General features: G+C 43.1%; 1 protein-coding gene across 1 annotated transcript in view; it reads left to right on the top strand.

Annotated features, from left to right (window-relative positions):
- LCA5L (LCA5L, lebercilin like) overlaps window positions 1–14,569 on the top strand; it is a 38,176-nt gene that overhangs the window by 21,133 nt on the left and 2,474 nt on the right. The window contains exons 4-8 of the mRNA XM_005675621.2: window positions 3,994–4,508; window positions 7,683–7,820; window positions 9,772–9,856; window positions 12,197–12,303; window positions 12,470–12,587. Of these exons, the coding sequence (XP_005675678.2) occupies window positions 3,994–4,508; window positions 7,683–7,820; window positions 9,772–9,856; window positions 12,197–12,303; window positions 12,470–12,587 (963 nt within the window). The remainder of the gene's footprint in view (window positions 1–3,993; window positions 4,509–7,682; window positions 7,821–9,771; window positions 9,857–12,196; window positions 12,304–12,469; window positions 12,588–14,569) is intronic.

Below are 14,569 nucleotides of genomic sequence, written 5' to 3'. Positions count from 1 at the left end.
GGAACTAGTCTGTTGTTCCATGTCCAGTTCGAACTGTTGTTTCTTGACCTGCATATAGGTTTCTCAAGAGGCAGGTCAGGTGGTCTGGTATTCCAAACTCTTGCAGAATCTTCCTCAATTTATTGTGATCCACACAGTCAAAGGCTTTGGCATAGTCAATAAAGCAGAAATATATGTTTTTCTGGAACTCTCTGGCTTTTTCGATGATCCAGGGAATGTTGGCAATTTGATCTCTGGTTCCTCTGCCTCTTCTAAAACCAGCTTGAACATCTGGAAGTTTACAGTTCACGTATTGCTGAAGCCTGGCTTTGAGAATTTTAAGCATCACTTTATTAGCATCTGAGATGAGTGCAATTGTGTGGTAGTTTGAGCATTCTTTGCCATTGCCTTTCTTTAGATTACTGTAAATAGGAAGCAATATATTTCTATAATTTGATTTTCCAAATGTGGTTCTTTCTTTTATAGAAAAATTTACTTTCAGAATTCCTTCAATTATACCCTTCTTTACTGTGATTTGTCAATACAATGCCAAAACATGTGTGCACGTGGGTGCATGCTAAGTCGCTCAGTCATGTCTGACTCTTTGTGACCCCCATGGACTGTAGCCTGCCAGGCTGCTCTGTCCATGGGATTCTCCAGGCAAGGTTCATTAGTGGAATACTGGATGGGGTTGTCATGCTCTACTCCAGGGGATCTTCCTGACCCAGGGATCAAACCTGTGATTCCTTATGTCTCCTGCACTGGCAGATAGGTTCTTTACCACTAGTACCACCTGGGAAGCCCACCAAGATGTTTTGTGATAGTCATTCAAAAAACTGGTATACCTTCTCTGAGATCCGCTCTCACTGAAGTGGATCAATGATGAAAATAGCCAAATCTGAGCCTCAGAAGAGCTCCCAGTCTACCTGATGCATGATCTCTGTAGTTCTGAGAACCAAGAGAATAATTTAAAATAAGGTGTGTGTGTGTTTTTGTAAAGGTGACAGTGGATAACTGAGGACTTATTGGTGGGTGAGTGAGAGCTGGCTGTGGATGTATGTGTATGAAAGACTGATCATTTCTGAGCAATGACGAAAAGGTTTTACTGTGGACCTGTATAACTATGAAGGTTTCTACACTTGCTCTGAGCTCAGAATTTTAAATAAGGGGAAAAAAATGGTATACCAAAAAACAAAAGTTATTTTACTACATTCATTTGCTTGGGACACCTTTTGCCCTATTGTCTTTGGGCAGAGGTGGGTGGAAGCCCTAAGGTGGGGTTGAGCAGGTATGCTTTGCAACTGATGCTGGAGCTGTGGAGAACAGGAAGGGGAAAGGCCTGCCTTTGAACCTCTTCCTACCCTGGTCTTTGGAAGAAGGGGCCACCTCCTTTAAGGTGACCTGGAAGAGAGAGAGGACCCAGCAGAGGGTAGCGCCAGCACCAGCAGGGACCTGGCTCAGGATGAGGACCTGAACCAGACTGAGGGCGCAGACGGCAGGAACAGAATGGGACTGTGACACAAAGAGGAAGATGACATCGAGACAGGACCACGACGGGGCTGGGAGGATGGGCACAGCAGTGTGACAGGAGGACAGAGGTGCTTTGAAAAGGAGGATGGGAGTGAGGGTGCACCTGGGGAAATGGCTGAGGAAAGTTGGAGCCAGTGAAGCAGGGCTTGGGCTTAGGTCTGTCCAAAGAGCTTATTTCACTGTCTGTACTGGGAAGGCATGACTGGTCTTGAGTAACAAGAGTCCCTTTTTGACTATGGACCTAGATGTACATGTTTTTGGTGAATTAATTTAAGTGTTTTAGCTTAGTGGTTTAACAACTAGGTATCTTAAGAGTAGTTTAACCATTCAGCTTTAAAAAAAAAAAAAAGGAAAGTGCTAATCGCTCAGTCGTGTTTGATTCTTTGTGGCTCCATGAACTATAGCCCGCCAAGCTCCTCTGTCCATGAGGATTCTCCAGACAAGAATACTGGAGAGAGTTGCCATTTCCTTCTCCAGGGGATCTTCCCAAACTTGTGATCAAACCCATGTCTCTTGCATCTCCTGCATTGGCAGGCAGATTCTTTACCACTGAACCACCTGGGAAACAGATAGTGTGGTCACTGAGATCTGTGTGGTCTGTCACCCCCAAGATGCAGATGCTTTATCCCCAGAAAGTGTCCTCTATCTCTGCTGGCTCATTGTTTCCATCACAGGCAGAATTGCCTTTCCCACCACTAGACCAAACACACTGAGCCGTGTCTCAAACAATGTGTCCTCACTTGGGCCAATAGCTCAGGGCTAAGACCCCAGTGACACTGGCCACTAAGAGGCTTTCTCTGCAGGATGAGGATCATACATTTTTAAATTCTAGAATCCAGTTCCAACCACTCTTTCTCAGAATACAGGTATACTGATATAGATACAGGCACACACATGTGTACATACACAGATGCACATATGAATATCATATAAACGCACATACCTGTGGGGAAGTGGCAAAGGTACACAGACCTGAGTCTGTTTCACCACTTACTAGCTGTGTGCCTGTTGATAAGCATCATCATTAAAATGCAATAATAGACACTACTGATATCATATATAAAATAGATAACTAATGAGAACATAATATATAGGGAATTCTGCTCAGTGCTCTGTGGTGACCTAAATAAGGAAATCCAAGGAAGAAGGGATATATGTACACATATAGCTGATTCACTTTGCTGTACAGCAGAAACTAACACAACAGTGTTAAACAACTATACTCCAATGAAAATTAATTTAAAAAATAAAATGGGATAATAATACAGTGATGTTACACATACAGTTGACATATGCAAATTCAGTTATATGAGCTTGGTGTAATATCATTTAGATGCTTTTTGATCAAAATAGTTTCCTGAGCACAAACTATCTAACTGGTTAATTGAGTGCCCAGCCAAAAGCAACAAAGGAAAAACTGCCTATGTTAGATATATTGAGAGATAGAATACTTATATGAATTCTCTAAGCAATTTAATGGCTCTTTTAAACATCTTTTTAAATCTATGAGACCTTCATATATAACTCTTGGCTCTAATGTTACCCTCTAATTGCCTCATAACATTTTGTTGGCAGAATTACATCAGATAATCTATTACATAAAGCATTTAATTCAATGCTTCACATATGGGAAATGCTTGGTAAATATTACTTATTCTTATGGTTTTTAGTTTACCTTTTATAATAGAAGTAAGTGTGGGTTTTAGAGTCAGAGAAGACCTGATTTCAATTCCTTTTATGTCACTTTGTGGTTATGTAACCTCATGAGGAGAGTTGACTCATTGGAAAAGACTTTGATGCTGGGAGGGATTGGGGGCAGGAGAAGAAGGGGACAACGGAAATGAGATGGCTGAATGGCATCACTGACTCAATGGACATGAGTTTGAGTGAACTCCGGGAGTTGGTGATAGACAGGGAGGCCTGGCATGCTGCAATTCATGGGGTCGCAAAGAGTCGGACACAACTAAGCGACTGAACTGAACTGAACTGAACCATGGACAAATGACTTATAATCTCTAGCTATAAAATGGACTACTACTGACCTTAAAAGGATTGCATTAAATGAGATCGCTGGACTTAAAGTACCTAGCATAAAGCATGAGTATTCATTCAGTGTTAGTTCCTTCCCCTTCTACCTTGCGTGTGTATGTGTATATGTGTGTGGGAGTAGGCCAGAAGGGGGGCATGGGTATTACAGATACCTGCATACTTACATATCTATATGCATATGATTGGACTTCCCTGGTAACTCAGCTTGTAAAGACTCCATCTGCAATGCAGGAGACCCTGGTTTGATTCCTGGGTCAGGAAGAGCCTCTGGAGAAGGGATAGGCCACCCACTCCAATATTCTTGCCTGGAGAATCCCCATGGATAGAGGAGCCTGGCGGGCTACAGTCCATAGGATCACAAAGAGTCACACATGACTGAGCAACTAAGCACATACATATGACTATAGTAACAGACTGGATTATCTTCTTACACAGGCCAGAAGGAAATCTCGGTTAGAAAAAAGCACAGCTGGAATGTACCATTTCTCAACTCCCAGATCAGTGTGGCTGCCCAGCGACGCGATGCCATGGCCCACCGCATCCTGTCAGCGAGGCTTCATAAGATCAAAGAACTCAAGAATGAGTTAGCTGATCTGCACCACAAAGCGGAGGCCACAGTCATAGAAAACCAATTTCTGAAACAACTCCAGCTTAAGCACTTGAAAGCTATAGGAAAATATGAGAATTCACAAAATAATCTACCTCAAATTATGGCTAAACATCAGAACGAAGTGAAAAATTTAAGGCAGCTCCTCAGGAAATCCCAGGGAAAAGAAAGAGCCGTGTCGAGGAAGCTGAGAGAGACAGACAGTGAGCTGCTGAGGACAAAAGATGCCTTGCAGGTACTGCAGAGGATTTCTGAAGACAAGAGTCTTTCAGAGAGAGAAGAGCTCACTCAGAGGTTGTCCATTCTTACAGCAAAGATGGAGGCAAACGACAAAAAGATACAGGTCTGTACTTCAGAGGCCTAGAAACATTAAGGTTCCAAAAGCAATCTGGAGAGGGTGTGCATTCACCATACTTGCCTGAGGAATGAAGCACTACTGGGCTGAGCACACGGATGGTGGGATGGGGTGGGGGCAGGAAGGGGAGGTGTGCAGGAGAAACAGAAACAGCCCCTCTTGTTGTGGACTGAGCCAGGGCTCCTTCTGTGTTTGTGTCACACAACCTAACTCAGGTCCACTCATCCATGGGCAGCAAAGCCAGTCTACTGACCCTGCGCTGAAGTGCTAAAGGAAAGCGCAGCATTTATTGCAAATGCCAAGCAAGGAGTCCAGGTAGTTAGTGATCAAAACGCCTGAAATCCCCCAGTGGCTTTCAGGGAAAAATTTTTAAAGACAAGGTTGGGGTAGTGTGTTATGTGATCAGTTCATGGACATTCCTCTGACTGGTTGGTGGTGAGGTATTCAGGAGTCGGCATCATCAACCTTCTGGTTCCAGCCAGTCTGGGGTCTGTGTGCTTGTGGGCAGCATGCAGTTAAACTTCTTCTACCTGGTGGGGGTTCAGTATCTGCAAAACAACTCACAGAAAATGGCTCAGAATATTACCTATAGCCCTTGAGGAGGAACTAGAAGTTCTTAACTTTAATAGCTAAACTATTATTATTTTCTCTTGTGCTGTGTTTAGTCGCTCAGTCATGTCTAACTCTTTGCTACCCCATGGACTATAGCCCACCAGGCTCCTCTGTCTATGGGATTTTCCAGGCAAGAATACTGGAGTGGGTAGCCATTCCTTTCTCCAAGGTATCTTCCTGACCTAGGGATCAAACCTGGGTCTCCTGCATTTCAGGCAGCTTCTTTACCATCTGAGCCACCAGGGAAACAAATTGTCTTACTTTACTATTTTCATTTCTTTCTGCATCTTCTCACTTCTCTGATTAAAATTACTCTTTGGAACTCAGGCAAGTTATAGGAGGCTAAAGGTTTTCTAAAGACAGGAGGCAGACGGAGGACATGTGGTGGGGAGGGGGTCCCTGTTCCAGAAAAAGCCCCATAGTGTCCTACTCGGTTACAGTGGGGCTCATTTATCTGGAAATGACCATTCTCTGAGATGGTCTGGCTGCCAGGGTTAGGGGAATCTGTTCACATGCTGGAGGGCAGTGTGTCGTGCTATGTCGTGCTGTGCTATGTTGTGGGAAACCTGTCTTAGAAAGTGAGCCTCTGCTCCAAACTGCTTCTGAAAAGATCATTTCTCTAAACTGTAAGTGCATCTCCTCATACCCTTCCTTCTTCTCTCCCTCATCCATCTGTCCAGTCTGACCACAAAGACCCATGTCCTGGAAACAGACAAGTTTTCTAGTAATATTCCTGGAGACAGATAGGGGAAAGGAATGTAAATCACTGAAGGAATGGATAGGTTGGTATTCCTCAAGGGTGCATGGTGGTTAAAAGCTTGGGTTTACAAGGAGTGGTTTGGGAGAACACTGATTACACTGAGAATTCTGCCTATTCTACATTAGGTGGTTTTGGTCTCTATGAACACAAAATGGAATGGACACAAATGGAATTAACTTATTCTTTCATTCCTTAATGGTGAGAGACAAGTATTTTCTATGAAATAGAAATCATTCATCAAGTAGACAAGTATTTACTTGAAATAATAAGACATTAAGTTCATTTCAGCCATTTCTCAGTTATTTCTTTCTTTTTTGGTAAAAATCCTCCTCTATTTTCAAAGAGAATTTTCTCACATAAAATGGATATGTGAGCTACAGGACATAATGAGGAACGTCCTTTTTTACTGATGTAAATAGTGTACCAAGTTTCTAATGTTTGGCTTTTCAGGTAGCACTGATCTTAGCATCTGTCTGTCATGTGAAAGTACATGTATTTGTATCTCATCTACATATTTTTACAGATATGTTTAAGTAGTTCATGTCTCTATACTACAACCAAAACCAAAAAGAATTCAAGAACTACTTAGCTATTTTCTTATCAGGAGCACTTGGCCATATAGGAGATTTCATTTGATTTTAGGGCATTTGGTGGGGGGAAAACATTTGTGGGACAAAACATGTAGGTATTTTTTTAATGTTAATATTTTAGAAAGTGTGATTTTAAAGATTATTTCATTTCAATCCCATTAATTTATCATATTTTACACTTTAATGAGAAAGTGTTAATGTTATAATGAGGGAATCCATAAAGGGAAACTTTATGGTAAAAAAAGCAAAGAAAAGGTCTTTAGGCCAACCTCCTGTTAAAGCCCTGCTCAAACAGTTCTCCAGTAAAACACGTCTCATTCCAGAAAGGTGAATGGGCAATAGTAAATCCTGCATTTTTATAGAAGGTTATTGGAGAAGGAAATGGCAACGCACTCCAGTGCTATTGCCTGGAAAATCCCATGGACAGAGGAGCGTGGTAAGCTACAGTCCATGGGGTCGCAAAGAGTCGGACACGACTGAGCAACTCCACTCCACTCCACTCCATTGTGCTAATAAGTCAGTCATGTCACTGTCTCACATATAACCCATTCACACAGGTGTGGCTCTGTGAGGCCCCAGCATAATTTCCAGTCTCGGTTATCTGAGAATCACAGTCCCACAGAATCATGATCTGTACTGATGCTGGTAAAGCTTTCAGCAAGAGATGCTTGAAAGAGTGCACTATGCCAAGTTAGCATAATACTTCATTTCAATACAATTGCTTAGGTTTAGTTTGAAAGTGTAACACTGCTGCTGCTGCTGCTGCTAAGTCGCTTCAGTCGTGTCCGACTCTGTGCGACCCCAGAGACGGCAGCCCACCAGGCTCCCCCGTCCCTGGGATTCTCCAGGCAAGAACACTGGAGTGGGTTGCCATTGCCTTCTCCGAAAGTGTAACACTGATTATGCTTATTGATTTTCAGGCTCTGTTCCCCCCCCAAAATTTCTTTTTTATCAACTTCCAGAGTGTAAAAAACATCAGACTGTAAACATGATATATATTCTCTAGCATTGGGATCTGAGATTTTTGGGCTTTGTGCCTCTCTGTGCGTGTATGATAATTTTTAGTTCTAATATGTGTTCTCCCCACTAAAATTATATTAAAATCTTGAACTTTTCATAAGTGTAATTAGTTTCATTACAGTTGACGTTTTGTATAATACTACACTGGTCACAAAGAGCTGAAATATGTACTGTTTTCAGGGCTTGGAGAAACAATTGAGGCTGAACAATAAAGCCTTTACTCGGCAGCTGACCTTTGAGAACCGGAAGACCTTAGCAGCTCAGGCTGCCACAAAGACTCTGCAGATGGAAATAAAACACCTTCAACAAAAACTTAAGGTACTTTTTTTTTAAAGCAAAATGTACCAAAACTTGTGAAATTCAGCTTCCAAAAATATCAGAGCTGTTGTTGTTCAGTCATGTCCAACTCTTTGTGACCCCATGAACTGCAGCACACCAGGCTTCCTTGTCCTTCACTATCTCCCAGAGCTTGCTCAAACTCATGTCCATTGGTTCGATGATGCCAACCCACAATCTCATCCTTTATTGCCCCATTTTCTTCTTGCCCTCATCCTTTCCAGCATCAGGGTCTTTTCCAATGAGGCGGCTCTTCCTATCAGGTGGCCAAAGTATTGGAGTTTCAGCTTCAGCATCAGTGTTTTCAATGAATATTCAGGACTGATTTCCTTTAATATTGACTGCTTTGATCTCCTTGCACTCCAAGGGATTCTCCAGAGTTTTCTCCAACACAATAATTTGAAAGCATCATTTCTTTTGTGCTCAGGCTTCTTTATGATACAACTCTCACATCTGTACATGACTACCAGAAAAACCATAGCTTTGACTATACAGACAGTTCAGTTCAGTTCAGTCGCTCAGTTATCTCTGATTCTGTGACCCCGTGGACTGCAGCATGCCAGGCCTCCCTGTCCATCACCAACTCCCGGAGTTCACTCAAACTCAGGTCTATCGAGTTGGTGATGCCATCCAGCCATCTCATCCTCGGTCGTCCCCTTCTCCTCCTGCCCCTAATCCCTCCCAGCATCAGGGTCTTTTCCAATGAGTCAACTCTTCGCATGAGGTGGCCAAAGTACTGGAGTTTCAGCTTTAGCATCAGTCCTTCCAAAAAACACCCAGGACTGATTTCCTTTAGAATGAACTAGTTGGATCTCCTTGCAGACTCCTCAAGAATCTTCTCCAAGACCACAGTTCAAAATAGTGTCAAGTGAAATATGTTAAACAGAGAAAGACAAATACTGTATGATATCACTTAAATGTGGAATCTAAAAAATACAACAACCTAGTGAATATAACAAAAAAGAAGCAGACACATGAGTATACAGAACAAACTTGTGGTTAACAATGGGGAGGGAGAGGTGGAAGGGTACTATAGGGGTAGGAAAGGAAAACGTTCAAACTATTAGGTATAAACTAAGCTACAGGGAAACAGTACAATACAGGGAATATAGCCAATATTTTACAATAAGGAGTATAACCTTTAAAACTTGTGATCACTAGACCACACCTGTAACTTATATAATACTATACATCAACCATACTTCAATTTTTCTCAGAAAACCAGGGTGTCAAACCTTTTGTTTTGCCAAGACTTAAAAAGTCAGCACTGAAATCTCAAGCTAAAGAGCAGTATTTTTGTTCCAGGTCCCACCCACCCTGCACTGGCTGTACAGACAAAAGTTTCTGTGATGAGGACAGTGTTCTCTCTCACTGTCCAACCCTGTGGTCACCACTCACATACAGGACTGCGCATCCACAATACGGGTCATGTGACTCAGAACTAAATATTTTTAGTTCTACTTAATCCAAGGAACAACATGATTAGTGGCCACTGAATTGCACCACAAGGAACAGTAAACTTCTTGGTGCAGACCCAGGGAACAGAAAAAAAAAACTGTGAAAGAATTTGGCTTGCAAACTCTTCAAAATATTGTCTGAGTCACAATGGTTTATCACTCTGTTTAAAAGCTAGTGCTTTTTTGGGACTTCCCTGGTGGTCCAGCAGCTAAGACTCCCCAAAGCAAGGGACCCAGGTTCAGTCCCCAGTCAGGGAACAAGATCCCACATGCCAGAACTAAGACCCACCATGGCCCAAATAAATACATATTTTTTAAAAAAGAACTAATTTTTTTATGTTGGGAATGATATACCATGATATGGCCAATTTCTGCTAGAGCTTACCAAGCTCCTCACATTAAATAGTTTTTTACAGAAAATGAAGGTTGATAAAAGTAAACACTTATAGAAATATTGGTATTGTGGTTCTTTATAGGAGAAGGATCGAGAGCTCGAAATTAGAAACATCTATACTAACCGGATACTCAGAAATTTACATGACAAAGAAGATTATCCAAAAGGTAAAGCATGTTTCAATTATTTTTGCTTGAAATCTGTTTTAAAGTATGTAGTTAAATTTTCCTAACTAATATCATCAAGATAATGGACATTTTTTCAAATTAATTTATTTATTTTAATTGGAGGCTAATTACCTTATTGTACTGGTTTTTGCCATACATTCACATGACTCAGCCATGGGTGTACATGTGTCCCCTATCCTGAACCCCTCTCCCACCTCCCCCCCATCCCATCCCTCAGGCAGTGCACCAGCCCTGAGCACCCTGTCTCATGCATCGAACCTGGACTGGCCATCTATAAATCATCCCACCCTCGCCTTCTTCCACAGAGTCCAAAAGTCTATTTTTTAAAAAATCATTTTGTTAGGCACTGTAACATAATAGAATAATGAAACCACCCCATGGTTGAAACAGCTAGAAGGAAACAGAGACGCAGTCCTCCTCCCCATCGTCGGCTCGGTCCTTTATGTCCTCACTCGCATGAATGAGGGGATAACTTTCAGTTTGATGCAACATGTCTGCCAAATACTGAACTTTCTAGGTAGATCTGTCATCCAGTGTGTGGATTTTTTGTTTTGTTTTCTGTTTGGGTTGTTTTTGTTTGTTTGGGTTTTTTTTTTTTTTGCGGAGCCTCATAGCATGTGAGATCCTAGTTCCCAGAACTAGGAATGGAACTCACACCCCCTGCAGTAGAAGCACCAAGTCCTAACCACTCACTGGGCCACCAGGGAGGACCCTGTGTAGATTTTTAAGGTTACCTTTATTTAGGTACCTTTGGCTCAGATGGTAAAGAATCTGCTTGCAATGCAGGAGACCAGAATTCAGTCCCTGGGTTGGGAATGGCAACCCACTCCAGTATTCTTGCCTGGAGAATTTCATGGACAGAGGAGCCTGGCAGGTATAGCCCTTGGGATGCAAAGAGTCGGACACGACTGAGCAACTAACACTCTCACCTCAATACAGTGGGTTTCCTGGGTTGGTCAGTGGTAAATCCACCTGCCAATGCAGGAGACAAAGGAGAGGCAGGTTTGATCCCTGGGTCAGGAAGATCCCCTGGAGGAGGAAATGGCAAACCCACTGCAGTATTCTTGCCTGGGAAATCCCATGGACAGAGGAGCCTGGCAAGCTACAGTCCATGGGGTCGCTAAGAGTCAGACACAACTGAGTATGCATAAACCTCAGTGCAGTGCCCCCATTTTAAGAGTGCAGTCCAGTGGGTTTTGACATGTGCTTATACCTATGTAACCATTACCTCAGTCTAGATGTAGAATATGGCCGTCTCCTCAGGAGGTGCCCTTGTCCCTAGCAGTCAGGTCAGGGATCCCCCAGCCCCAGCCCAAAGCCGCCTCTGACCTCCCTTCAGTCGCAGTTGCTCAGTTTGCCTGTTCTACAGATTCACAAGTGGGATTATACAGCAGGTCCTCTTTTGTATCTGTCTTCTCTTGTTCAGCATAGTGTGTTTGAGACTCATCTATGCTGTGCTATTATCATTAGTTTGTACCTTCTTATTGCTGTGTTGTGTTTGTGTTTGTCGTTCAGTCGTGTCCGACCCTTTGTGACCCCATGGACTGTATGTAGCCCACCAGGCTTCTCTGTCCATGAGATTTCCCAGGCAAGAATACTGCAGTGGGTTGCCATTCCTTTCTCCAGGGGATCAGTAGTACCTTTTCCTTCAAGACAGGATGTACTTACTCACTCCCCACCCCATCCCCGACAGACAAGACCTTCCAGCAAGATTCTGCTAAGAAGAGGAACAACAGAAACACCTCTTCTTGCTAGAAGAAGTAACTATGTGTTTACTTTTCAAGGCAACAATCTCTTTGCTTTTGGTTTATAATCCAGAATAACAGCCAGCAGAGATGATAAAATCAAACATGGGGTTATTTAAATAGGATAAAACCTCCGAAGAAAGTGGCTACCAGATTTAGAAGTCGTAAACTTTAGCATGGGCGATCTAACCATTGATAACCAAGAGCTCTGACGCAGGAGACATGGTGGCGCCCCTATCGCAACTGCAGAACTATGCTTCTGAACCCCTCCTGCCAGCAGGGGCCGCTGTGTCCTCCCAGAGCAATGCCCACCCATCCTCATGCCTCTTGTATGGGCACCACTGTGATACCCATAACCTCTGCGGCCCAAAACAGGACAAAAGTGCTAACGTGGCAGAGGAGAAAGTGAAACTGGCAAATGTTTCATATTTACTGAACATCTTTAGAAAATGTCTAGTATACTTTGTTTCATTATTACGTTACCAACTTCAGTTGTTATTTTCTGTTTAAAATCAACATTGCTTCCAAATGTAAGTTATGCTTCTCACATGTATTGAATGTAACTGTTCTGTAGTTTCTTCAACAAAGTCAGTACAAGCAGACAAGAAAAGTTTTCCATTTACGAGTATGCGACACCAGGAAACCCAAAAATCGGAAGATGTTCCACCTTGGACAACTAAGGTACAGCAAATTTGAATTCTTGAAGTGTCTAATTAAACATACTTTTGCAAACATAGGCTTTACACACTTGTTCTATACAAAAAGTTGTTGTAGTCATTAAATAAAGCACAATTTAAAATTATCTCTACCACCAAAAAATATTTTTTGCCACTTTTCTAAATTATAGAGCAAAAAGACAACAGGAAACAATGGTCATAAAGAGAAATCTATTGAAATAATCCATGCAATTCCTCCCTGTATCAGCAAACTACCAAACCAAGAGGATTCCAAGAGAAAATATGAAGGTAATTTTAACAACTAGTAAAAGTCTCCTTTACACTTTGTTTTTTTAAGTTGTGAATTACTCACTATGTGTGTGTTTAAAAATATACATAAAACAGATGTGTTCAGTTGAGAGAACTGTTATAAAATAAACACCTGCTGTTTTTTTAAGTTGTGAATTACTCACTATATGTGTGTTTAAAAGTATACATAAAACAGATGTGTTCAGTTGAGAGAACTGTTATAAAATAAACACCTGCGTAGCCACTACCTTGTTTAAGAAACAGAACATGAGCATCCCCTGGGACACCCTGTGGGCTCTTCATAACCATAAAGCTCTTGCCCCGCCCCATCACCACCACCAAAAGCAACCTCTACATTCCATTTTCTGCCACAGCTCCCAAACCTGTGTGTATCCTAAACAACATATTCACTTTTGAAAAACTGAGTCTCAAACCCAAACCCAGCTGAATTAAGGGAAGCACCGCCCCTGAAGAAGATTGCAGAGCAGGCAGGCTGGATACAAACTGGCTGCAGCTTCCCTGAGGGCACAGGGCCTGGCCAGGGTCAAGGTCACTCACAGTCCTGGGGGATGGGGACCCATAAGAGCCAGACACCTGGCAGGGTTGCTCTGCTGGTGCAGGGAGAGGCCCCGTGCACTGGGCTCTGGAGCATTCTCAGCCCACCCAGGCTGCAGACACCACAGTGGGAGGGATGCCTCCACCAGGCTACGGGCCGGTCAGGATGGACCAAGGATGCTAGAGGCTGGGGGGTTAGCTAGCAGAGTCTTGGTGATGCCAGCCCTTAAGGTTTAAGCCCTTGGCCTCAGGCCTGGTGCCCTTTGCCTCTGTGGTCCAGGGGCTCCCATCACCCTTCCTGCTGATTCTTGCCCCCATTCTTCCTGTATCCTCCTGTAATGAATGCCATCCTGGACAAGGAGCAAAACCTCTACTGGCTTCTTGAGAAACAGGTGCACATTAGGCAACTCTGTGTACCTTTCCCTGGGGATGTCATGGTTCTACCCTAGACTTGGTTAGTAATGGACTAGAAAGAAAATTCTAGTACAAAGATCATTTTCCCTCAGAATGTTGAAGACACTCCCCCATTGTTTCCATGTTAAATTATTGATATAGGGGTATCTGGGTGACCCTCCACCCAGCTGGGCAAGCACAACCCCCTAGAAATAGCAGCCACGGGAAAGGCCTCCCAGGGGGCCCTCAGAGCGTGGGCCTGGAGAGGCCACATCTTAGCTGTGGGGCCCAAGTGGCTTTATTTTCTTTTTGTAATGTTTATTTAGTTGGCCATGCCAGGTCTTAGTTGTAGTATATCCAGCTCTTTGCGACCCCAATGGACTGTAGCCCAGGATACTTTCCTGATTCTTGCCTGATTCTCCAGGCAAGAATACTGCAGTGGGTTGCCATTTCCTTCTCAAGGGGATCTTTCTGACCCAAGGATCGAACCTCAGTTTCCTGCTTTGCAAGCATATTCTGAGACACCAGGAAAGCTTTATTTTCTTTTTGTAATGTTTATTTATTTGGCTGGGCCAGGTCTTAGTTGTGACATGTAGGATCTAGTTTCCTGACCAGGAATCAAACCCAGGCCCCCTGCATTGGGAGTGCAAAGTTTTAGCCACTGGACCACCAGGGAAGTCCCCAAATGGCCTTAGAATGAAGTTTAAACAAACCCCAGGTCGGGTTGCACCACCTGGAAAACCACTGCTCCAGTGCAGTAAATACTGGTTCTGTTTACTTTTTCCACCTGTTTTTTAGTCCATTTTGGTAATGGCTCAGAAGATAAAGTATCCGCCTGTAATGCAGGAGACCTGAGTTCAGTCTCTGGGTTGGGAAGATCCCCTGTAGATGGAAATGGTAACCCACTCCAGTATTCTTGCCTGGAGAATCCCATGGACAGAGGAACCTGGTGGGCTACAGTCCATGGGGTTACAAAGAGTCAGACACCACTGAACAACTAACACTCACACATATTGTCCTAGAAAGTTTCTTCA

This window comes from Capra hircus, chromosome 1, assembly GCF_001704415.2.
Source record: "Capra hircus breed San Clemente chromosome 1, ASM170441v1, whole genome shotgun sequence".
Taxonomy (NCBI): Eukaryota; Metazoa; Chordata; class Mammalia; order Artiodactyla; family Bovidae; genus Capra; species Capra hircus.
Note: the sequence above shows the minus strand (reverse complement) of the source record. Positions and strands in the feature narration are given on the sequence as shown.